This window comes from Oncorhynchus mykiss, chromosome 13 (assembly GCF_013265735.2).
Source record: "Oncorhynchus mykiss isolate Arlee chromosome 13, USDA_OmykA_1.1, whole genome shotgun sequence".
Taxonomy (NCBI): Eukaryota; Metazoa; Chordata; class Actinopteri; order Salmoniformes; family Salmonidae; genus Oncorhynchus; species Oncorhynchus mykiss.
Genome location: NC_048577.1, coordinates 24325707 through 24352038, shown reverse-complemented (window position 1 = coordinate 24352038; position 26332 = coordinate 24325707). Strand labels below are relative to the sequence as shown.

At 42.0% G+C, this 26332-nt stretch overlaps 3 protein-coding genes across 4 annotated transcripts; all 3 read left to right on the top strand.

Annotated features, from left to right (window-relative positions):
* The first annotated feature begins 1313 nt into the window (after positions 1-1313).
* On the top strand, positions 1314-2968 carry LOC110486024 (F-box only protein 48). Of its 2 annotated transcripts, none has more exons than XM_021557319.2 (3): positions 1314-1449; positions 2017-2356; positions 2565-2967. In XM_021557319.2, the coding sequence occupies exons 2-3, from the start codon at positions 2057-2059 to the stop codon at positions 2724-2726; spliced, it is 462 nt and encodes a 153-aa protein (XP_021412994.2). In that variant the 5' UTR covers positions 1314-1449; positions 2017-2056; the 3' UTR covers positions 2727-2967. The 2 variants fall into 2 exon arrangements, with proteins under 2 accessions (XP_021412994.2, XP_021412995.2); XM_021557320.2 differs by having other exon boundaries at positions 1387-1449; positions 2022-2356; positions 2565-2968.
* Positions 2969-7040: 4072 nt separating this feature from the next.
* On the top strand, positions 7041-9577 carry LOC110486023 (CB1 cannabinoid receptor-interacting protein 1). Its single transcript, XM_021557317.2, has 3 exons — positions 7041-7524; positions 8084-8228; positions 8523-9577. The coding sequence occupies exons 1-3, from the start codon at positions 7343-7345 to the stop codon at positions 8685-8687; spliced, it is 492 nt and encodes a 163-aa protein (XP_021412992.1). The 5' UTR covers positions 7041-7342; the 3' UTR covers positions 8688-9577.
* Positions 9578-10050: 473 nt separating this feature from the next.
* On the top strand, positions 10051-25421 carry LOC110486022 (calcineurin subunit B type 1). The gene is made up of 6 exons (XM_021557316.2): positions 10051-10302; positions 16665-16704; positions 21676-21852; positions 22257-22316; positions 22592-22776; positions 23070-25421. Exons 1-6 carry the CDS (start codon positions 10300-10302, stop codon positions 23115-23117), a joined length of 513 nt encoding a protein of 170 aa, XP_021412991.1. The 5' UTR covers positions 10051-10299; the 3' UTR covers positions 23118-25421.
* Positions 25422-26332: the final 911 nt, after the last annotated feature.

The window sequence follows — 26332 nt, the reverse complement described above, 5'->3', positions numbered from 1 at the left end:
ACTATAGCCTGTTTACAAGAAATTTGTGGAGTGGTTGAAAAACGAGTTAATGACTCCAACATAAGTGTATGTAAACTTCCGACGAACTGTACGTAACCTTCGTTTTGTGCCATTGAGTGATGTGGTGTGCCAATGCCATTGTGTGTAATATCCCATTTACTGTCATATTGGGTGATACCACAATTTGGTGAGCACTTCCTTGCGTGCAATTCTACCTAAATCAAATAAAATCTCATTTTATTTGTCACATGAACCGAATACAAAATTTAGACTGTCCTGTGAAATGCTTACTCAAGAACCCTTTCCCAACAACACAGTTAAAAAGTAAGAAAATGAACAAATAACGTAACACAAAATAACGAGGCTATATACAAGGAGTACCGGTACCGAGTTAGTGTACTGGGGTACGAGGTACTACATAAAATGGAAAGGTCATAATTCATTTCAGGGATATAATTGCAGATTCAACCAATATAGCATTTGGTTAGAGCAATTGTCACCAACACTAGTCCTGGAGAGGTACAGGCCAGGGGATGCATGCTTTTGTTCCAGTCTAACCAGAGAACACTTGATTCAACAAACCAAGATGCATACTAAATCATTTGAACCAGGAGTGTCGATGGTTGTCTGGAACAAAATCCTATCCTGTAGCTCTCCAGGGCCAGGGTTGAGGACTATAGATGTAGCTAACTCTACCAGTCAAAATTGTCCAACTAAAGTTAGTCACACAGAGGAATGGACCCCTTCCCAGCAGTGTCTCCCCCACGGGCAGGTGTATAGGACTGCCACCGTCTACAGGCACGAGATCGAACCCCTCCATCTGTGGGTGGTGGATACCTTTGAATGAATGACCAATTGCTTCTCGTTAGTTGAGAATAAATGTTTTCTTCCAAATTGTTGTTAGCATAACTTCATTAAACTGACAGCTGCCTGCCTTATTCTTGGACTCTCCCTCGGAGGTAAAGGGAGCTTTCTAACTTACTGCATTTGGTCCTTGGATAGTTATTATGATCAACCATAGAAATGTACACTTCTTAGTGCTAAATTATTTCCATAAATGCTTTTTACTTGCACTCGAACTAACTTACGGTGCCGAGGCTGAGAAACGGGTTAACTTTCATCAATGATTTCTCCAGTAGCTAACTTCCGGGCTGTTGTAGTGCATGCGCGCGTCGTTTTTGTGTGGAAGCTACGTTCGATAAAAACCTAGGATTACGCTATGTAATTGATCAGAAACATCAACAAATTAGCCATGCATATTTTGATTTCGGTACTGAGTAGTTCTTTAAATGGAACTATGCAAGCTAAAGGTGTATACGCATTTTGCATTCACTATTGCCCATGTTGAGCATGTACGCATGCGCTGTCCCATATCAGTCATCGCAGCTTTGAACTGAAAGAGAGACATTTAAACGGTGAGCTGTCTAGGAAGTCGACATAGTGTTTAGGGTAGGTCAACGATGAATTATTTCATATTATTTCATACCTTTTTATCTGATCTAATAATACAATGATGTATATAACCTTCATATCTAGTCTGACTCTGATCAAGCTTGGACAATTGTCGTAATAATTTTTTTGTTGTCGTATTAGACACAACGAAATAACTTACCACGCTACACACGTCGAGTAAATTACAGTCGAATCGGACCTGGCCAGCTGGCTACCGTACCTAACGTTATACAGAGATATAGAGACTCTGGTCAATGTTTTCTAGCTAAATGACTAACAAAACCATGGCTATCAAACTACAGCATATCTATCAAACTATATATCAAACTATACATCGGGAGTCCATAGACTGTGTCCCAAAGCTAGCAAGCCCCAGACAAAGTCCATTGCATTGGCACAGACCTATATATGGCCCTGTACAGAAACAGCCCAGAGCCATTGACACTAGACCTGCATTAATTGGACAGGTAGCTAGGTATAGGTATTAAGCCTTAATAAGCATTGTTTTGGCTGCAGCTTGCCCTCTCTGCTACACCACTTGCTCATTATCATACTTTTTCACAGCACAGAGCCACTGTTAAATCAAGGTGTGGGACACTGAACTATGCAGTATGTCTCCAAAAGGAACTCTATTACCTATTTTGTCTGTGAAAGAAGTCCCACCTTGACCTCCGCCAAAGAGACATGCCCACACAACTTTGCTGAAATATTGCCCACGGAAATGAGCTTGAAGATTTTCAGCGAACTGGACATTGACAGCTTATGTAGTGCATTGTTGACTTGCAAACTGTGGCACCACATCATTGAAGACAGTGACCACCTCTGGAGGAATCACTGCCTGACTGTGCAAGCTTTCTGTCAACAGGAGGTTGATGGGGACAGACAGTATGGACTGTCGTGGAAGGTGGGTCTGTTGGTTTTTAAACAGCTTCACCTCAATTATGCTAGACTACTGGAATGCCTGTCTATAACATCATTGCGAGATTGCAAATATAGACGTATTATAGACATCACCCCCCCTTGCGAAGCATTAATACAATAATGCTCTTTGGATGAGTGTCATTTATCTCAATAACAAATGCCTTTGTCATTCTTTGATTATTTCTTATTAGGTCACCCTGGTGCGGAACTATAGGAGAGGTTTTCTGAAGAGAGAATGGTTAAGGGGACGATACAGCAACATTCATTCAGCTGATGAACTACTGGAGAGGAACATGTGCTCATTGGATGTCGAGACTTGGGGCGAGATTCTGGAAGCAGAGCTGGAGAGATAAATGCAATGCTATAAAGAGATATGAGTGAACTCTTTAGATTTCATTTTTTATACTTATGTCTTAAGCACTTGATTTGTTTTATACCTTAATACATTTTTTATATAGGATTATGGTTAAATCACAGACTTGTATATATTTTTTGTTATGCATTAATACAGTGTGGAGAACAAGTATTTGATACACTGCCGATTTTGCAGGTTTTCCTACTTGCAAAGCATGTAGAGGTCTGTAATTTTTATCATAGGTACACTTCAACTGTGAGAGACGGAATCTAAAACAAAAATCCAGGATTTTTAAGTAATTCATTTGCATTTTATTGCATGACATAAGTATTTGATACATCAGAAAAGCAGAACTTAATATTTGGTACAGAAACCTTTGTTTGCAATTACAGAAGTCATATGTTTCCTGTAGTTCTTGACCAGGTTTGCACACACTGCAGCAGGGATTTTGGCCCACTCCTCCATACAGACTTTCTCCAGATCCTTCAGGTTTCGGGGCTGTCGCTGGGCAATACGGACTTTCAGCTCCCTCCAAAGATGTTCTATTGGGTTCAGGTCTGGAGACTGGCTAGGCCACTCCAGGACCTTGAGATGCTTCTTACGGAGCCACTCCTTAGTTGCCCTGGCTGTGTGTTTCGGGTCATTGTCATGCTGGAAGACCCAGCCATGACCCATCAATGCTCTTACTGAGGGAAGGAGGTTGTTGGCCAATATCTCACGATACATGGCCCCATCCATCCTCCCTCAATACGGTGCAGTCGTCCTGTCCCCTTTGCAGAAAAGCATCCCCAAAGAATGATGTTTCCACCTCCATGCTTCACGGTTGGGATGGTGTTCTTGGGGTTGTACTCATCCTTCTTCTTCCTCCAAACACAGCGAGTGGAGTTTAGACCAAAAAGCTCTATTTTTGTCTCATCAGACCACATGACCTTCTCCCATTCCTCCTCTGGATCATCCAGATGGTCATTGGCAAACTTCAGACGGGCCTGGACATGCGCTAGCTTGAGCAGGGGGACCTTGCGTGCGCTGCAGGGTTTTAATCCATGACGGCGTAGTGTGTTACTAATGGTTTTCTTTGAGACTGTGGTCCCAGCTCTCTTCAGGTCATTGACCAGGTCCTGCCGTGTAGTTCTGGGCTGATCCCTCACCTTCCTCATGATCATTGATGCCCCACGAGGTGAGATCTTGCATGGAGCCCCAGACCGAGGGTGATTGACCGTCATCTTGAACTTCTTCCATTTTCTAATAATTGAGCCAACAGTTGTTGCCTTCTCACCAAGCTGCTTGCCTATTGTCCTGTAGCCCATCCCAGCCTTGTGCAGGTCTACAATTTTAGCTCTGATGTCCTTACACAGCTCTCTGGCCATTGTGGAGAGGTTGGAGTCTGTTTGATTGAGTGTGTGGACAGGTGTCTTTTATACAGGTAACGAGTTCAAACAGGTAATGAGTGGAGAACAGGAGGGCTTCTTAAAGAAAAACTAACAGGTCTGTGAGAGCCGGAATTCTTACTGGTTGGTAGGTGATCAAATACTTATGTCATGCAATAAAATGCAAATGAATTACTTAAAAATCATACAATGTGATTTTCTGGATTTTTGTTTTAGATTCCGTCTCTCACAGTTGAAGTGTGCCTACGATAAAAATTACAGACCTCTACATGCTTTGTAAGTAGGAAAACCTGCAAAATCGGCAGTGTATCAAATACTTGTTCTCCCCACTGTATATGGCAGGCTATACTCCAGTGAAATATGGATACTCTTTAATGGCTTCCTAAATCAGTGATACAATTGTGCCTTCACTACACTGAATAAAGTGGGGTCATTAAAATCATTTGCGTTCCCGTCTTTGTTTACAGTATAGCATTAAAGTGCAGTACTTTTGCTATTTGTCAGTATTTATGAGCTATTTAAACACCTTTGGTTGACTTCTAATTTGAGTTATATTGTATACAAAATACTCATAATGCACTGTATCAGATATATGGGGCTGGAACTCAATATTTGCTATTTCAATTCATTTTGACATGACTGTTCATGTGTTCACTGTATGTACATCCATGCAAATTCATGTATTACTCACTCACTGTAGACTATATCACCACGGATCACCATACATTCATTGAGAGACATCATGATTTTGATGCACAAACAAATCTGGTGTGGTGCATAACATCTTTAATAGTCTAATGAAATTATTGTAGCTGGTACCGTAATTATAAAGACAAAGTCAATTGCCAATATTTAAACTCTGCCACTGTATCAAAAGCCACATCCACAAATTAAACAGCAAAGAAACGTCAGGCTACACTTTTGAAGGTTCTTTAACGAAGTTCCACTATTTAAGCAGCCTGGACAGGGTCGACTCGAATCAATTGACAGACTTTCTAAGGTCTCTAACGAGAGCCAATGTCAGCACTTCAGACAGGGATAGCTTACAATATTCGGACATCACACATTATGGTAGTTCACCCTGCATTGTTAATTGTTGTTTTGTAGTTTAATACAGTGTGTGGGCCTACATCCTGCCGGTATGTCCATGCAAGCATATAGCAACCAGAAACACCATAGAAAACCCTGAAAACAAAATACACTGAGTGTTACAAAGCTCTTTCCATGAGATGACTCCGTGAATCCAAGTGAATCTTATTGATGTCACCTTCAAACTTCAATCAGTGTGGATGAAGGTTAGGAGACAGGTTGAATCATTTTTCTTAAGCCTTGAGACAATTGAGACATGGATTGTGTATGTGTGCCATTTAGAGGGTGAATGGGCAAGACAAAGATTTACAGTACTGTCAGAAAGTATTCATACCCCTTGACTTGTTTCACATTTTGTTGTGTTACAGCCTGATTTCAAAATGGATTCAATTGTTTTCTTTAACCATCTATACACAATACCCCATAATGACAAAGTGAAAACATGTATTAGTATTTTTTATTTATTTTTAAATACAGATATATCTCATTTACATAAGTATTCACACCCCAATACATGTTATAATCACCTTTGGCAGCGATTACAGCTGTGAGTCTTTCTGGGTAAGTCATAAGAGCTATGCACACCTGGATTGTACAATATTTGCATTTTTTTTTTTGCATTGTTCAAGGCCTGCAAGTTGGTTGTTCATCATTGCTAGACAGCCAAGTTCAAGTCTTGCCATAGATTTTCAAGTATATTTAAGTCAAAATTGTAACTAGGCCATTCAGGAACATTCAATGTCATCTTTGTAACTCCAGGGTATATTTGTCTCCGAGTGTCTGTTGGAAAGCAGACTAAACCAGGTTTTCCTCTATGATTTTGCCTGTGTTAGCTCTATTCAATTTATTTTCATCCTAAAAAAACTCCTTAGTCCTCGTCGATGACAAGCATACCCATAACATGATGCAGCCACCACCATGCTTGGGAATATGAAGGGTAGCACTCAGGGATGTGTTGTATTGGATTTGCCCCAAACATAACCCTTTGTATTCAGGACATAAAGTTAATTTCTTTGCCACATGTTTTACAGTTTTACTTTAGTGCCTTATTGCAAACACAATGCATGTTTTGTAATATGTTTATTCTGTACAGGCTTCCTTCTTTTCACTCTTTCATTTACGGTGCATTCTGAAAGTATTCAGACCCCTTGACTTTCTCCACATTGGAGAAACCTTATTCTCAAACCTTATTCTCAAATGGAGTGATTGCATTGTTTTCCTCATCAATCTACACACAATACCCTAAATTGACAAAGTGAAAACAATTTTGGGGAAATGTTTGCAAATGTATAAAAAATAAAAAACAACTTATTTACATTAATATTCAGAACCTTTGCTTTGAATCTCGAAATTGAGCTCAGGTGCATCCTGTTTCCTCCATTGATCATTTCCTCTAAGACATTTCAGCTTTTCATTTGTAATGAATTTGTAAAAACATTATTCCACTTTGACATTATGGGGTATTGTGTGTAGGCCAGTGACACAACATCTCAATGTAAACTATTTTAAATTCAGGCTGTAACAACACATTTTAGAAAAATTCAAGCGGTGTGAATACTTTCTTTCTTTGAACGGGGTATGGAGGTAGGTGCAATGTGCACCGGTTTGAGTGTGTCAAGAACTGCAACGCTGCTGGGTTTTTCACGCTCAACAGTTTTCCGTGTGCATCAAGAATGGCCCACCACCAAAATGACATCCAGCCAACTTGACACAACTGTGGGACGCATTGGTGTCACCATGGGCCAGCATCCCTGTGGGACGCTTTGTAGTCCATACCCCGATGAATTGAGGCTGTTCTGGGGGCAAAAGAGGGAGTAACTCAATATTAGTAAGGTGTTTCTAATGGTTTGTACACTCAGTGTATACTTACGTGCATTCAGATCAGATATGTATTTGTAGGACTATCTATGGTAGACTGCTATGGATCATTTTCATCTGTATGGTGATTATCCTCAGTGAGGAACGGGGTCGGAGGAATGCAGCCATCATTGTTAGTTATTTTACCCTTTTTGCCAGCTGTACACGTCACAGCATCCTCTCTCTGGTGCGGTTGGAAATGCACCATTGCTGCATCATTCCGCTTTCTCTTTAATAATTATAGGGCGCCCCCGAGACCATAATAGGTTACATTTCAGTCATGGTCGACGATGTTCCACCGATTATAAACATTTCTATCGCTCTAAAAATTCAACCGAATGATGGACCGGTGTTTTTCAAGGTGGATGGGACCAGATTCGGCCAGAGCAGGACAATAAAATTGCTTACAGGGTCGAAGTATAAGGTTGAGGTGGTTATGAAGCCGGGCAATGCTGATGCCGCGTAAGTACAAAATACTATATCAAGAAAAGCACTGGACATTTGCATTAGTAATATTGAATTCGTTTACAATACATTCAAATTAAATGCACCTGTCAGTCTTGCTATAGCCCATTACAGTGCGTCTGTGGATGCAGCCTGATGCAGGCGCTATATCCTGCCTCCCCTGAGTGTTAGATCAAATGTTGTTTTTCTGACGTATAGGCCTATGTAACTGCATGTTACTGTATCTTCAAATGGGTTGACTGCAAATATATGTCTGTATACCCCATATATCTTACAGGCTATTTTATAACGCATAGGCTATAGCCTACAATGGATAGGCTACAGTAGCCTACCTTTCCCCTTTCCTCTACCCGATATTCTGCATTAATAAATAATGCCTTGACGCGGCGTGTGAATGCATTTTTAATTCAACCAAGGAGGGTGAGTACAGAACGCATGTTTTGCGTGTTGATTCACGTCTCAACAATTCACTGCCGATGGTAGGCTACAGGCCCATTTGGGTGGGGTTGGCAATGATACCCACTAACCGGTTTCATGTCTGTTTCATGATTCCCAGCACCATGAACATCGGAGGTATCACCCTCCCTCTGGAGCAGCAGTCCAAAGACGAAGAGTCAGTGGTGTACCATGGACATTATGACACAGAGGGAGTGCCTCACACCAAGAGTGGGGACAGGCAACCTGTCCAAGTCAGCATAGAGGTAATCCAGTAGAATACTTCATCCTAATTGTATAACTAAGCGGTAACTAACTGAGTTATTTATAATTAAGTGGTGTCTTCTGGCAATATAAATGTACATTTTCTCATATTTAGACCCAACTCAAAATAGTGATATTATCAGCACAAATAACTCATCAATTCTCTTATCAAAACTATTTTCAGACATTTTAAAATACATTTGTTGTAAGAAATGTGCTATAGACAGTAAATCCAAGTCATCTACAACAGAGTCCCTTCAATGAATGTCTTTCTTTTCTCTGTGTTTTTGTGTCAGTTTGGAAAGGCTGGCCAATTCGAGACAATATGGCAAGTAAAGTACTATAACTACTACAAGCGAGACCAATGCCAGTTTGGGAACAAATTCGTCAATATCGAGTACGAATGCAAACCCAATGAGACGCGCAGCCTGATGTGGATCAACAAAGAGGCGTTCAATTGAGGAGCACCAATCAACTAATTCTTCCAATACCCAGTAATGGAAAAAAACAAGCAGAGGAGATGCGTTGCACACAATAACCCTTTTTTACCATCAAGTTCAGAGGAAAAAGCCTTACTGTAGGCATGCGTTTCAAGTCACTGAGCACCATAATTGTCTGTTTTAGAGAAAGGGGGGCAGTTATCTACCAGTCTGATCTCGGGGGGGGTTGTTCTTTGATTGGTTTTTAATCAAGACACATGGTCAGGTTGTTATCAGCAATATCATTGGGAATCACGGCTATACAACATCTGCTGTGTTACTCTGAGCTCTGGTCACACGAGCTGAAGCTGTGGCCCTCCTGGACCAGGATTGAAGACAGTTGCGGGTGAAATGTGTCTAACCTGATTTATTACGTGTGAGGTGTGTGTGATGTGAGTTATATGAATAAATCTACATATTTGTGTTATCCTATGTGTTAGTTCTAGTATTGTTTAAGCCTTTGAACAGCTGTCTACTTCTGAACAGCACAATTGTGATTAGCCTATAAAGGGGTGAGACTGTTTTTTTTGTTAAAACTTCTATATTATTTTATGGAGATATTCTATAATCTATTAAGTGCTTCTATTTCTGTAATGTTGTGGATCACTATCATTGTTTTGTCTCAGTTTTGTCTGTAAAATGCATGGCTGAATAATCCTATGCCTAAAGGTTTTGTTCTTCAGATGCAAAATTATATGAGATTGCCTAAAATGTTCAGTTCTGTTATATATGTAATTGAAAAGTGTGGAAGTAAATATACCCGCACCAGTTACTAGCGTACTTGATTAACATCATTGTACAATAATTGGAATAAGTAGTTTTTTGTTGCTGTTGTTTAAATTGTCCTATTGAAGACACTAATTTCACTGAAAGTGTTTATGATTCATTTCTCATTTCAGAAGCCTGCTTAGAGACGACAGTTGTGCCATTGCTGCCTTGTCCTCATTAGCAGTGTAAGCCCCCTTATTCACATGCCCACTTGCACATCCTATTCCAATCCGTTAGACACATTAGGCGTCATCTTTTACATCTAGTACAGTATGGCTGTTCATGCCCGTGAAAGAGAAAGCTGCAATAGTCAATCTTACAACCATGCATCTTTATGGGCAAGCCTGTAGGTGTGGCACTCATATTCACTGGTCGATTTTTCCACATACTTAAACATTGCTGCATGGGTCTTCATTTAGAATCTGGATGAGGAAATAGGCCTACGCCGAAAAGCATTAAACGAATCACTTAAACCCTGTATTGATGGATAGGCTACACTTTTATGTAAATGTCACAATACATGGTTGGCATACATACATTAAAAGAAATAGACAGGGTACCCGGATGTACTGTATAGCCGCACCTCCCCCTATTCGCCTTTCAACCTCGCTCGCTCTCTACACCAACACAACCTCCTCTGCGGATCCACTGTAGCTACTGCAGTGAATCCGTCATCCTTAAAGAGAAAAGGCGAGAGCAAGTCAAGCTGGTCTATATTTATTACAACCAGAAATATTTCCCTGAAACAGTCTTAAAATTGATTGTGCAACGTCGTCCTTTCAAAGTGTTTCTCTTGCGCACCAGGTGAAGAAACCCAACCGACAGAATGGTAAGGAAAACTATAGCTAGCTATTTTAATGTTGAACCGAACGTGTACAAAATCTTACACCATATGCATGCAGACATAGCACTCAAGGCTATCCAAGATCTCGTTGCACTACGTTCTTATTCTCCCGACCAAATGAGTTTGAAAGCGTGTATCGCAATACATTTTTGCACGGACAATTTCATGTTTACAGACATGGCAATATGGCCAGCGTTATGTTTTGATGATTTATCGCATTCTGGTGTGTTCTGAAAAGCTATACTGAGACTTCTCGAAATGTGTGACAAGTAGCTAAACCAACAACCTAGCCAGTTAGCTAAAGCTATAGGCACATGAAAAATGGCGCGAGCTTGTGGGGGAAAAGTGAAACATCGTATCTTTCCTGAACCCGCAAGCAGGCAACACTAACAATATCGATAGGCTGTCACGCCTTACTTTGTGCATAAATTAGATGCGCTTGTCAACTTGTGTCGGCAATATTCGGCTTTATAACGCAGGTCCAACCAAGCTGGACTAGCACTAGTTAAAACATACTACATGGTCACAGCAAATGGGCACTTTTCCTGTTTGTCACTTATGAGAGCTGCACGGTACGTTAACGTGGTTCCCAATCAACACAGCTAACTAACTACTCGTGGGAATGTGTTAAAAAGAACAGGACTGTTCTAGTTAGTCAGTCACATTTATTCATGTTAAACTACATTTCCAGGAAGAAACAATTGCTTCCCAAAGATCCACCTTTTCTTACATTTTCTATATTACCTCTCGTTACATTATTTGTATTTTCTTTTTACCAGTCCCAGTACAGGGATCTGAATAAATGGCTTTAAAAAGACATGCATTGCAGAAGGCCAGATACAGTTTCATACTACCTCAGTCATATCAATTTGCATCAGAGTTCCATTTAAAAAGATTCATATCTTGTCGTTCATTGACCTATTTCCTGTTCCTCCCAATTTCCAACGGTCATAGGCCTACATTGTACACGCATAGCCCATGTTTGGGGGGTCAGTAGGCGACTTGATTATTAAGCATGTATACTGGACCTGTATGCATTTTTGAAGCGCCAGCATTTAGCTCAGACCAAGTGTGCATAGTGATTTCAGGAAAAAGAACACAAATGCATCAACCTTAAATACGCTATAGGATCTGAATATTTGCTTCAAACAAAAATATAAACGCAACATGTAAAGTGTCGGTCACGTGTTTCATGAGCTGAAATAAAAGATCCCAGACATTTACCATATGTCCCTGTTAGTGAGCATTTCTTCTTTGCCAAGATAATCCATCCACCTGACAGGTGTGGCATATCACAAAGCATGATCTTTACACAGGTGCACCTTGTGCTGGGGACTATAAAAGGCCACTCTAAATTGTGCAGTTTTGTCACACAACACAATGCCACAGATGTTTCAAATTTTGAGGGTGTGCATTTGGCATGCTGACTGCAGGGATTTCCACCAGAACTGTTTCCAGATAATTTAATGTTCATTTCTCTACCATAAGCCACCTCTAATGTAATTTTAGAGAATTTGACAGTACTTCCAACCGACCTCACAACCACCAACCATGTGTAACCTCGCCAGCCCAGGACCTCCACGTCCGTATTCTTGACCTGAGGGATCGTCTGAGACGAGCTACCCAGACAGCTGATGAAACTGTGGGTTTGCACAACCAAAGAATTTCTGCACAAACTGTCATGTCTGTATGGGCAGGCATAAGCTACGGACTACAAACACAATTGCATTTTATCGATGGCAATTTGAATGCACAGAGATACCGTGGCGAGATCCCGAGGCCCATTGTGTTGCCATTCATCTGCCGCCATCACCTCATGTTTCAGCATGATAAGGCACGGCCCCATGTCGCAAGGATCTGTGCGCAATTCCCGGAAGTTGAAAATGTCCCAGTTTTTTCATGGCCTGCATACTCACCAGACATGTCACCCATTCAGCATGTTCGGGATGCTCTGGATTGACATATGACAGCATGTTCCAGTTCTTGCCAATATCCAGCAACTTTGCACAGCCGTTGAAGAGTGGGACAACATTCCACAGGCCACAATCAACAGCTTGATCAACTCTATGCGAAGTAGATGCGTCGCGTTCCATGAGGCAAATGGTGGTCACACCAGATACCGACCGGTTATCTAATCCACGCCTCTACCCTTTCTTAAGGTATCTGTGACCAACAGATGCATATCTGTATTCCCAGTAATGTGAAATCCATAAATTTAGGAACTAATGCATTTATTTCAATTGACTGATTTTGTTATATGAACTAACTCAGTAAAATCTTTGAATTGTTGCATGTTGCGTTTTATATTTTTGTTCAGTGTACTATATACTCCTTTATAGGCTGTCGCTGCAGGCAGCCAGGACTTGGGATGACGCTGATTTGGTTTTAATGGATTCTATTGGTAGATGGATTGTACACTCAGGCTTTCTCTTTGAAACCACATTCCAATTGTAAGCAGGCCCTCAGTGAGAACTGTTGAAGTCAAGTGTATTAGGCTCTGACTGCAATATATCACATTTTTTCATAAAACGTATTACGTTCTCAGCTCTTGACAGATAGTGCTGTCATGGTGCTCAAGAGCAAAATGTGTAGCTTACTACCAGCCTTGGCATATACTGTGAAAGTTTTTCAATACAATGCGTGTCGGGAGACTGGCTTGCTTCTTCTTAACCCTTAGTACAGATGTTTTAGATAAACAAAGGGGATGGATTTGGAAGAAAATACTCCTCACTTTCCAAACCCAGTTGTAGTAATGTGAGTGCTAACTGGTAACAGTGTTGAATACGCCTAGACATTTAAAAAAAACATTTTTTAGAATGAATCGTTAGTGACAAATTAGTTGCCTGAAGGAAAGGATGTTGAAAAGAAAATAACAAGATCATTGTTCATTTTATATGTTTGGACTAGCAATTGTGGTACAAACTACGCAGCTGAGTTAGGCCTAAATCCAACCCATCTGCCCTCCCACCATTTTGCAATGTTATAATTACAAAACTAGGTTTACTTCTAGAACGCCCACTGTTTGGTTACCACACAGACATGACCTTACACCAAGGAAATGGTGTAATCCTAAACCCCTCAGTCCACTTGAATTGAATGCTCCGTGTGACCTGAAGTCAGAGGCACAGGACTGTTGCAGCATCAACACTACTGTGCCAGTGATTTGAAAACACTTTGAGCATGGACATCTATGGGATTCTTGGAGTTGACGTCAGCCTATATCAAATGAAGAAAGTGTGAGACAAAATGTTGATATTTGCCAAACCAAAAGTAACCCACACCAGTCATAGTGACAAAAGTCACATTGCCTGGACGTTGGAGCCTAATCCCTAAAATACTGTTCATGAAACAAATTGAATGATACTTTTATTGACATTTCCTTTACTATTTTATGACTTCAACTGATGGGGATATGGAGCCTATATGCACAACAATTTTATTTGGTATTGTATCCAAAGCTTAGCTAGATGGAAAGACAGGGCCGTGTCTTTCTGGTTGTCAATGATCAGTCTTGGGTTATGCCAGGCTTTGTTGTCAGGAGCAAGTCGAAACAGCTCTCCTACTTTCGCTGTTTTGTATTCATCACAGAGAAAAGGAATTTCGGCTTGCAATCCCGATTCGGATTCTGCAACAGAACATTCTGGATGATGTGTGGATTTACACAAGGTAGCCTCGCTAGCCATTCTAATATTTGGCAGACATTTCTATCCAAAGCAACTTACTGTCCTTACAGTGCATATGTTTTTAGTATACGGTGCATATGTTTTTAGTATACGGTGCATATGTTTTTAGTATACGGTGCATATGTTTTTAGTATACGGTGCATATGTTTTTAGTATACGGTGCATATGTTTTTAGTATACGGTGCATATGTTTTTAGTATACGGTGCATATGTTTTTAGTATACGGTGCATATGTTTTTAGTATACGGTGCAGTCTGAAAGTATTCAGACTTCTTGGCTTTTTCCACATTTTGCTGCATTACAGCCTTATTCTAAAATGGATTTAAATTGTTAGTTTTTTTTCCTCATCAATCTACACACAATACCCCATAATGACAAAGCAAAAACAGGTTTGTAGAAATTTCTGCAAATGTATAATAATAAAAAAACTATCACATTTACATAAGTATTCAGAACCTTTACTCAGTACTTTGGCAACGATTACAGCCTCTGCTTCTTAGGTATGACGCTACAAGCTTGGCACACCTGTATTTAATGGAGTTTCTCCCATTCTTCTCTGCAGATCCTCTCAAGCTCTGTCAGGTTGGATGGGGAGCTTCGCTGTACAGTTTTTTCAGGTCTCTCCAGAGATGTTTGAACGGGTTCAAGTCCGGGATCTGGCTGGGCCACTCAAGGACATTCAGAGACTTGTCCTGAAGCCACTCCTGCATTGTCTTGGCTGTGTGCTTAGGGTCGTTGTCCTGTTGGAAGGTGAACCTTCGCCCCAGTCTGAGGTCCTGAGCGCTCTGGAGTAAGATTTCAACAAGGATCTCTCTGTACATTGCTCCTTTCATCTTTCCCTCGATCCTGACTAGTCTTCTAGTCCCTCCCGCTGAAAAACATCTCTACAGCATCATGCTGTCACCACCACGCTTCACCGTAGGGATGGTGCCAGGTTTCCTCCAGACCTGACGCTTGGCATTCAGGCCAAAGAGTTCAATCTTGGTTTCATCAGACCAGAGAATCTTGTTTCTCATGGTCTGAGAGTCCTTTAGGTGCTTTTGGCAAACTCTAAGTAGGCTGTCATGTGCCTTTTTTACTGAGGAGTGGCTTCCGTCTGGCCACTACCATAATGGCCTGATTGGTGGAGTGCTGCAGGATGGTTCTCCCATCTCCACAGAGGAACTCTGGAGCTCTGTCAGAGTGACCATCGGGTTCTTGCTCACCTCCATGTCCCTTCTCCCCCGATTGCTCAGTTTGGCTGGGCGGCCAGCTCTAGGAAGAGTCTTGGTAGATTCAAAATTCTTCAATTTAAGAATGATGGAGGCCACCGTGTTCTTGGGGAGCTTCTATGCTGCATACATTTTTTTGGTAGTCTTCCCCGCATCTGTGCCTTGACACAATCCTGTCTAGAGAGTTCTACGGACAATTCCTTCAGAAAAATCATGGCTTGGTTTTCGCTCAGACGTTCACTGTCAACTGTGGGACTTTATATAGACAGGTGTGCATGCCTTTCCAAATCATGTCCAATCAATTGAATTTACCACAGGTGAACTCCAATCAAGTTGTAGAAATATCTAAAGGATGATCAATGGAAAGAGGATGCACCTGAGCTCAATTTCGAGTCTCATAGCAAAGGGTCTGAATACTTACGTAAATAAGATATGTTTAAAAAAATAAAATAATACATTTGCAAATATGTCTAAACCTGTTTTCGCATTGTCATTATGGGGGTGTGTGTGTGGATGAGGATAAAAATGTATTTAATCTATTTTAGAATAAGTCTGTAACGTAACAAAATGTGGATAAAGTCAAGGGATCTGAAAACTTTACTAATGCACTGTATATGTGACCCGAGCAGGAACTGAACCCATGACCCTGGCGTGGCTAATGCCTCTTACCAACTGAGCCACAGAAGTGCTCTGATATTCAGGAGATAAATGTTTTAACTTGGATTTAAATGGATAGTTATTTAGAGGCATTTAGGATAGTCCATGCCCCTTTTTGGCTAGCCGTTCAGTCATAGCCCAAGTCTTTATCTAATAAGGAAGGCTCAGCCTTCCTCTATCGGCCTTTTTCAATTCCTTTATGTCCCACTGAAATGCGATAAGGCAAAGGCAGTGGGTTGCCCTCATTTCCAGCTCTGGCAGAATCCAGTTCATTCTGTTTGTTCTCATGCATAATGGAGAATGCCACTTCTGAGGGATAAACAAAATGCAGAGAGTGGGATGGACCGAGAATGGGTTTTAAATCTACCTGCTGTTTTAGTGGCAGGTGGCAGGATATTGTGTCACTCTGTAGGGTTAATGTTGTTTCCCTATTAACGTACCAAGCTCACATCAACATATTAGCACATCATCACTTTCGTGTGGCAATGTTGAGGTGGTAGTATACCCCAGACGCAAGAATTGGTATGGCGTTTGTCTTATGTGGTGCACACAATCGGGTCTTTTACATAAGCTTGTCACCACTCAACTTGTTACAATGTAATCCATGGTAAAATGGCAATATTTCAGACCCTTGGTGCGAATGCCATCTTATTATAGCAACACAATTCCTATATTTTGCAGAAGAAAATACCGATTTGAATGGTGAATGTTATTAGCTATGGTTTCCTGTCTTCATTTCTGAATAGACATTAGGTTGGATGGTCATTCTCACCATTCTTTTCCTCTTTCTTTCTAGGGAAACGAAGCAAGTTATCCCTTGGAGATGTGTACACACTGTAAGTATTTGAGAGTGTCACCGGCAACTTCTCCAATACTGCTGCTGTGATTCAAACGATATCAGCTGTGGGCTGTCCTGTATGTAATATTCAGATATGACTGGAATTTAATCGAATTTAATTTGAACGAGAAGAATTTTGATGTAAAAAAAAGTTTAGGCTATGGGATTGTATTGTCTCTGGTTTAAAGGGTGACCGCCCAGTCAACTCAAAGGCCAGAATCTACCATAGGCGTTGCAGTTTACAAAAGTCTGGGACACTTAATAGGTAAACAACTGGTCCGGTCGGGGGAATTGAGCAGTATATATACCAATATATACATCACCACACGCTATACTGCATACTTCAGCCCTTCACAGTGTGACCCAGTCTCAGATGCTGCTGGGAGGCTTGAGCACTTGGCTGCCACAGCTATAAAAAAAAAATGCCTCCCCCCTCATAAAGGTCAGTTTCAGGGCTGGTGGGAGAGCCTTATTTATTTTTAGCCCAAGTAATATTCCATTTTTAATTGGTTTGTCACCCTGCTGCGCAATCCCTCCACCCTCGTCAATCCACCCACCCCTCAAGAGAAAATGGGGCTAATTAGAGTTTCAGGACTGAACTTTCAGGCTCTACTTTTTCGGGGGGGTGGGACCTCCGCACCTCCCTAACGAGCTGTTACGTTAGGTGTCACAGGGGTGGCCGTCGGACCGTGATTTACCACGGCACTTGTTCCTTTACTTGCCTTTAACCCAGAACAATCTCCTTCTCTCTGTTTCTCCCTGCCCAGTCTTGTACAGAATGTGTTTGACTGGAAAATCAAATACTAGGTTTTCAATCGTTTTGAGAGAGACCAGACTCGCGTAGGACTTTGTCACGGGTGCAAGTAGACGGTACTACTTTCTGGTGTTGACTTAGGGGTCTCACTTCATAAAGACTTGCCACTTCGATGCTTATGGACCAGCTGACACAACCCCCACCATCAAAAACACACCTGTATTTAGAGTCACGCGCCTGGGTTGCGCACCTGCAGGACAATCAAAAAACAAGAGACTTCAACAGGTCTCAAACCTCAGCCAGCCGATGGACTTTCCCCACAGTGGGATATTTTGGGGAGTCTCTACCCACCCCCTCACTCCTGGGAGCAGGGCGTGGGGCAGCTGTTCGCCGTGTCAAGAAGGCGCACAACCTTAAATCAGCTGTGCGCGCCGAGCTGGCAGGGTCTGAACACTGGGAGCTCACCCAGATCCCCGTTCAGGTCCACTAGTCAGGGCGTTCGTTAGTAGACCCCTAGAATGCTGGTCAGTTCTGTCTTTTACCCCGAATGGTAAAGGTTGGATACGGGGAAGGGGAAGCTGATCCTAGAAGAGGGGCAACTTCTACTCGGAGGGTTAGGTGACTCCCTGTGCAAGGCTGTAGCGAAACAGACAAAATGACTTGCCCTGCAAAGACTGTTTTTCGCTTCAAGAGAACATGGTGACTCCCCTCTTAACACCTTGTGTTTTTCTGTAGTTGTACCCACTTGTACACCCCCCCCCTCCCTCCCCGCTTAGACTAGTCTTAGCACAGTGTGCGTATCTCTAAGTGGCGATCTTTAGCATCTGCTGAGAGCTTTGGGCGTGTCGTAAGGAGCACCAGTCAAGCATGGTGACGCAGCAGAACGTGGCATGCATGCAAACCCACACACAAGTATGTATGCATGCAAACCCACACACAAGTATGTATGCATGCAAACCCACACACAAGTATGCATGCATGCAAACCCACACACAAGTATGCATGCATGCAAACCCACACACAAGTATGCATGCATGCAAACCCACACACAAGTATGCATGCATGCAAACCCACACACAAGTATGCATGCATGCAAACCCACACACAAGTATGCATGCATGCAAACCCACACACAAGTATGCATGCATGCAAACCCACACACAAGTATGCATACATGCATGCAAACCCACACACAAGTATACATACATGCATGCAAACCCACACACAAGTATACATGCATGCAAACCCACACACAAGTATACATACATGCATGCAAACCCACACACAAGTATACATACATGCATGCAAACCCACACACAAGTATACATACATGCATGCAAACCCACACACAAGTATACATACATGCATGCAAACCCACACACAAGTATGCATGTACACAGACGGCCACGTATTGGCTACCGTGTTCTTTGGAGCAATTCATGATCTGTTCATGAAACTAGAAGAGGATCTGCATCTATAGACAGGTTTTATTTACTTGTTTTTTGTACACAGACACATTTTCACAGGCACATTCTCACAGACACATTCTCACAGACACATTTTCACAGGCACATTCTCACAGACACATTCCAATCAAAAAACTTCACAAACGCATTATGTATTTAAAAAAAACAACAACAACAAGATAATAAACCATCCAAATTGAGCTACAAACCAGCACATCAAGACAAATGAACTTCCCATATATTGTATAGAGGCAGAGCTGAGAGTATTTATTCGGCTGTTTGGGAGAGCTGCAGTGCTTTGATGCGCCCCAGTGGGTGCCGCTTTTTCAGTAAGATCAGCGGTGTGACTCGCCCACATGTAAGGGGGGGGGGGGGGGGGGGGTTGTGTTTCTGCAGCAGTGAATTAAGTGCAATGGCAACGTAGTCACCGCCACTTCCTTATTATCTGCCTCTTGTCAGATGCGTGGTTGGTTTATAGGTGTGATATTGGTTAGCTCATTGGTTAGCTTGCGTAGCGGTTATATCTCTCTGGGGGGGCACGATTTGTTTACAGGTCTCTAGAGCAAACCAGTGTCTAGAATTACTATAAAATGACTATTTAGACTCGTACGAGGCTAAATCTTGACACGTGCCTGAATGCTAGTCACACTAACATAACAAATGGTTGATAACCCAATTGTGGTGGTAACAGTGTTCCTAAAATATCATAACCGGGGCTTGATTCATGAAGACTCGGGAGACAGTCTCAGAACTCTCAAGCTGTCTGCGTGGTCATTGGTTGTGAGAGAGATGAGGCCCAGTGAGCCGAATTATGAAACCGATGTGAATGTAACACGCTGTCTGTCTCCTTCTGCAGATCAGTTTGTGTTGAAAGCCTCTCCAGCGGGCTGTCTGACTGCAGCTCTCAAAATACCCTCCCCCCTTTTGTGTGTTGGCTTGCTGGGTTTCCTTGTTGCTAGGGGTTTCCCGAGGGGAGGGCAGCACCAGCCATTTAGCTGTGTGTGGAGTGAGGGGTGTTTCTCTCTCTGCCTTGTGGCTATAAATACTTTTTTCCTCCCATCTATTTGATCTACACTCGTGGACGGTATACACGGACAGAATGGTACCCAGCACTGTCTAGCATATACTGTTGTGCAAGTGTAATTGAATTAATGCAGTGCTGTTGGGGCCTGTGCCTCTGCAGCTACATTTTTGCGTCCCCTGATAAAGAGTTTGTGTCAGGGGAGGAGCTATTGCTGTATTTAAAATATATATATTTTCTCAGTTTGTATACAGCAGTTAGTCCATCGTTAACACTGAAATTATTAAGGTGTAAGTTAAATCAGCTCAACTAAAATGATCATCAATGGGCTGGCTGTATCCTAATTATTTTCAATGGCATCCTTCCTTGTCTCCATGTCAGACTACTACTGACGGGCTTTTGGGGGCTGGAAAAAGGTGCATAACTTTCCGACTTATATTGATTTGTCTTCAATTCATTTTCCACATAATTAATAAGGTTCTTAATGTAGAGATATGAAATTACCAATGCATACGCACCTGTTGCCAGATAGTGTCGCGCAGCCATCCAAAATGTTGTATTAGCTAGAATGGGCGGTTTACATTAAGCGGCTACATTTTGATTGGATGTTGGATTTCAAGAACCCTCCCCCACATGCCCGTAGAAAGGCGCTGCGTGTTTACGTTTTTCCAATTTGGTAGGACACATTTTGCAGAGAGTTGCTCACAAATAGATGTAAAAGGGCATCCGTTTTCACTGTGGTGCTGTATTGGCAGCACCCCATAATGTATAGCCGCCATAGTAAAATTCTAGTTCTTGTGACACCCCACTCACTTGTTTTGTGGTACATCTAGTGGTGGGTCTCGGTTATGGCAGCTGTTGGTTCCTACTTGTTAAGCCTGTCATCATGGTACAACACTGCTGACTAAAACACCACTGCCACGTCGAGGTGCCCAGAGGAACGCCTCAGCAAACCCAAGCCATATCGGGTCAGAGAGAAACTCTGGATTGCCTGTCAAATAAAGCTGATGAAAAATACTTTGAGTCTGTAGATATGAATTGTGCCTCGAAGACTGATAAAAAAAAATAGCTTGTTATTTACAGTGAGACTCTGTAGGTGATTTTAATACTAGTGCGAGGTTGATCGTATTAACAAACTACTGGAATATTCTTTCTCATGTATGTAGAATCAAGCATTGTGCACAGCAGCAGGTGAAAGGTTCATTTTGTGAAATCCCGCCCACATTACGGCACACACTTAGTCTCACTTAAGTCCACCTCACGCTGTTGTGTCCACATTACGATTAATGCATATCAGTCCAGTGATTAGTGTGTGAAGGAGGTGTCACATGACGCAGTGAAAGAGCTTAGAGTGGGGAACCGAGAGGTATGCTGCTGCTGTCGCTCAATGTTGGCCACCTGTATCAAACTACACTAGGTGGGCGGTAGCTTGGGACGGCTATGCTATGGCCAGCACTCGCAAGAATTCGGGTAAGAATCAATCGGGGATGGGTGAATCGATTCTAAAAGCAGCAAAGGACCATAACACCAGATGTAAGTGACCAGGTTGGCCCGTTTTCTCCCCCCCCCCCCCCCCCCCCCGTGTGCTGAAAGTGTGCTTCCCGAAACCCGGCGGTGGTGGTTGCTACCCTAGAAAATGGAGTCTGCTGTGTAAAGTTTTGTTCCCCTATATGTGAAGAGGTCGGTTTTTAACGCCACTCTTTCTCGCTCTCTCCTTTTCTATTTCAGTTGATGCTGATGAGATTAAGAGGCTAGGAAAGAGATTTAAGAAACTCGACCTAGATAACTCTGGTTCCTTGAGCGTGGAAGAGTTTATGTCCTTACCGGAACTCCAACAGAATCCCCTTGTACAGCGAGTTATCGATATATTTGACACAGATGGCAATGGGGAAGTCGACTTCAAAGGTAAGACTGATATATGGGGTTATTCACCTTTTCTAAATTCTAACTTCAAAAGAGCCTTTGTTGTCTGTTTTAGTCTGGTGTCTTTGTTGTCTGTTTTAGTCTGGTGTCTTTGTTGTAGGCTATCTTTGTGGATAATGACCAGTGCTGTTTCACCTTGAAATGAAATGTATAATGTTTTTTTTATAAGAAGTGTTCGCCTGCGTTATGATGTTATGCTGACCAACCTTAAATCAGAAAATGCCTTAACAGTTTTTGGGCCGTTTGGGCATTTTCCTCGAAAGCCCCCCTCTAGCTCTTATGCAACTGAGTGAATGAAATAACGATATCCGACGTGTGTTCATGTCCTTGTTTACTGTCCTTTTTAATTGTTGGTTGACTCAAAATGGCTTCACATTCTTTGACAGAATTCATTGAGGGCGTCTCCCAGTTCAGTGTCAAAGGTGATAAAGAGATGAAACTGCGCTGTAAGTAGACTGCCAACTAATCTCAACTGCTTTCACTGTGACGTTCCACCCCCCATTTTAAAGTGATTACCCACCTTTTTGTCGATACACCAATGCTGAGCTCATAAAGCAAATGTTTGTGATTTTTGCTTTTCTGTGTGAAAAATGATCCCCGTTCTTGGATGTTCAGAAGTTCTTCCCTTTTTTAAAATGCGCGTATTGGCAGGTCATTCCAATGACGCTGCGATGAAAACCTGGTCTGACCCAACCTTCCGTCTTCCCCCTTGTCCTGTTAGTTGCCTTCAGGATCTACGACATGGACAAGGACGGCTACATATCCAACGGAGAACTCTTCCAGGTCCTCAAGATGATGGTGGGGAACAACTTAAAGGACACCCAGCTCCAGCAGATTGTTGACAAAACCATCATCAACGCAGACAAAGACGGCGACGGGAGGATATCCTTTGAGGAGTTTTGTGCGGTGAGTCGAAGAAACGACATTTTAACTCTGTGATAGGGTTGCACAGTTCCTGAAACTTTCCGTAAAATGTTCACAAGTTTGAGAAATCCCATTTGGGGGATTTCCCGGAACCAGTAGGGGAATAATCAAGGAAATCCTCCCAACAGGGATTTCTGCAACAAAAAAAACTCTGAATTGATCTGAAATGTTGCAATCATGTTCCCATGATCATGATCGCGGTGCGTCACTTCTGTTCAAATTCTCAAGGTGTGTTGCGTCCGTGACAGTTTCTTGCCCCTCTTGTCTTCCATTAGGTGGTGGGAGGATTAGACATACACAAAAAGATGGTTGTGGACGTGTGACTGACCTCACGGGCCCCCTGCAAAAAATCCCTTTTCGCTTTCTTCTCCATTTCTGAGGATCTGCTCAAGGTGTCATCCAGCAAAGGTCTCTGTGTATTTTTCAATGGAAGTATTTTTCTCTGTGAAGCCACTTCTTCTTTTTTTCCAACCCGAGCCTTCTGACGCCAACCATTTTATAGTGTTATCGAACATGAGTTCTCTCAATAACCCGGTGTAGCACTTTAAAAGCCTGAAGGACAGCTTTTTATCGTTGAGTGAGTGTTTCAGTTTGGTGGAGGAAGGGTTAGTGTGTTTCTCTTTGATTTTGAGGCAGTTGGGATTTTTTTTTTTCATATTTATTTTGGTCTTGGCTTTTTTGGGGGGGGGTGGGGGATGTGTGTAGTTAGCTGTGATGTAACTTGATGTACTTGATTTCAACACAACACAAAAATAGAGCATGAAGTGCCATCCAGAACATATAATAAACCGGTTGAATATAATGGTATACATCTTTTTCTATCAACATTCGGTAGAATTTGCTTATTTCAATGTGCATACTGCACGATTCAAACAGTCCAATTACATTTTCCAGGCAAATGCTTTCCCTGCTTCTTTCACTCCCAATATTTTGAACAGCTACGTTTTTAAGATCATGTGAGACGGCCTCTTTTTTTTTAATAAGGGGGATTGTGCACTATACATATTTATATTGTCAGGGACATCGATCATCTTGCTTTGAAGATGCAGTGGAGTAGAGAGAATAATATTTACATTTCTGCACATTCAAGCTTACGGTTTTACTTCAAGGACAAGGTCTTTTTTTTTTGAGTCACTGGTTGGTTATGCGAATAATTTTCACCTTAAGTCTCTTATTCCAACAAAAAGCACGTCTTCATTCTGCATGGTAGGACATCACAGGCCATTTAGAATATTCTCGTTAATGTGTTTTTGTATTTATTGCTTTCGTCAGCCATGTTAAGTTACAGATATGGATTGGTTACAGACTATCAAATAGAAGTAGAGATGAGTGCTTTTGGTTTAAATGCTTGTGATACGGTAAATCTAGCTTTTTTTTGGGGGGGGGGGTTGCATTTAACAACTTAACTGCAGGCAGAGCTGAGGTAACTTACAGTAAGTAGGCTACAGTTAGGACATTGAGGGATGTTAAGTTGGTTCGGCTTATGAGAGGCGTTGATTTCAACGTACACATTTAGCCTTCTTGGCCATGTAATTTGCATCTATTTCATGAACATCTTTTAATTCGGTTTCTCAAACATTGTATGGACTCTTGCCATGAGTTGAGGTAATAGTGCAAGGTCACAGGTGGGCTGTCCCTCTTCCTCCCTACCTCCTGAACATTCTTCTTCTTTTTTTTTTCTTGAGAAGATGCAACCGACAAAAGGGCATTTTATTATAAAGCTACCAACGTTCTTTACACAGAGAGAGGGGACAAGACAGAGCAGGTTTTTATTTGTGTCTATACATTTTATGGAATTTAAATGTGTTTTAAGTTTGTGGCTCTGCTTTTTTGCTCAACTGAATGCACCGACGGGCGGGTGTTCACGTGCGTGATCCTGTGCCGCATGCGCCCGGCTCGCACCGCTGTTTTGTCTTCAATGGCGTGCCGCACGACGATGGCTCTTATCTGATCTTAAAAAGCCCCCGAAGTCTTGTGATGTGCTTGCATGACATGGAGGGTTCTCTCTCTCCCCTCCCCCCTTTTTTTTCCTTTGTGCATGTAGATCCATTTTTTTGAAAATCTCTATGTTTACATATGAATCTTAATGTTAATATATTATAACAAATGAAAATGACATGTATATGGATGTTGCCAAAAAAAAAGAATTGGTGAATGTTGAATAAATATGGAAATGACTCAAAAGTAACTCCACTCCATGTAACTGTTATTCTAAACAACTATAATCTTTTGGATATCTCTGTCACTTCTATTCCAGCAAAGCTTCACTTATGCCCCAGAGTAGCCTACCAGCTCTGTTTCAGGGGGAAACCATTCGAGATGTTTTTTTTGTTGTATATATTCTTTTCTTTACAGATGTATTTGTTATTAACATGGTAGTATTAGTGGTCCCTCCTTTTGTTTTTGTTTTTTTTAGGTTTGTGCTAAATGTGTCCACTATCGGAGGAAAGGGATCTGTGTGTGTGTGTGTGTGTGTTTTATTATGGGGTGGTATAGGGTGGAGGCAAAAAAAACCGGTTTCAGTCTTAGGTTTTTACCTTCTTATCCATCTCTGCATGCTGCATCTGCTGTGGGAACCATTTGAAACTTCATACATGGAAAAAGAGAAATAAATGATTTGAAAGTTAGGAGGCTGTGAATTGTGTGACAACACATGCATTATGTATCCATGCATTGTGACCGTGGCAAGGTGGCGCTTAAATTAGAATGAATGCAGTCTGGATGGCACACTGCAGAATATGTGTGAATGCTCTTTGATAGAAAGCCAGACAATTTGTTAAAGACCAGCAGCAAAGGGATATTTGTCCTATGAAAGTGGGGGAAATGTGTTTTATATTGATGATTAGCATCCCCACATGTATGACACTGTTTTCATTAATAGGACAACCATAATTCTATTGTACTGAAAAATGCACTCAACAAAGCAGGAGCAGAATGCACGGATGGATGGTCATGGGGTATGTTATTGTTATACTCTAAACTGACCGCTAGATGGCAGCATAAGATGGCTATAAAAAAAAAAAAGGTGCTATTGAGTGTGGGTGAATCTCAAATATTTTCCTTGTGTCCTCTCCTTGTCTCCTCAAAATGGTTCCTTCCCTCGGGCCTTGTTTTTAGGAGGCGAAAAGACGTGTGTCTTCAGAGTTGTGCAGAGGGTAGTGCGTAGGGCCCAGTACATTACCGGGGCCAAGCTTCGTGCTGTCCAGGACCTCTATGCCAGGCGGTGTCAGAGGAAGGGCCTAAAAATTGTGAGACTCCAGCCACCCTAGTCAGACTGTTCTCTCTGCTACCGCAGGGAAAGCGGTACCGGAGCGCCAAGTTTAGGTCCAAGCTTCTAAACAGCTTCTAACCCCAAGCCATAAGACTCCTGAACAGCTAATCAAATGGCTACCCAGACTATTTGCATTGCCCCTTCCTCCCCTCTTTTACACTGCTACTCTGTTATCGATGCATAGTCACTTTTTAATAACTCTACCTACATGTACAAATTACCTCGACCAACCGGTGCCCCCGCACATTGACTCTGTACCGGTACCCC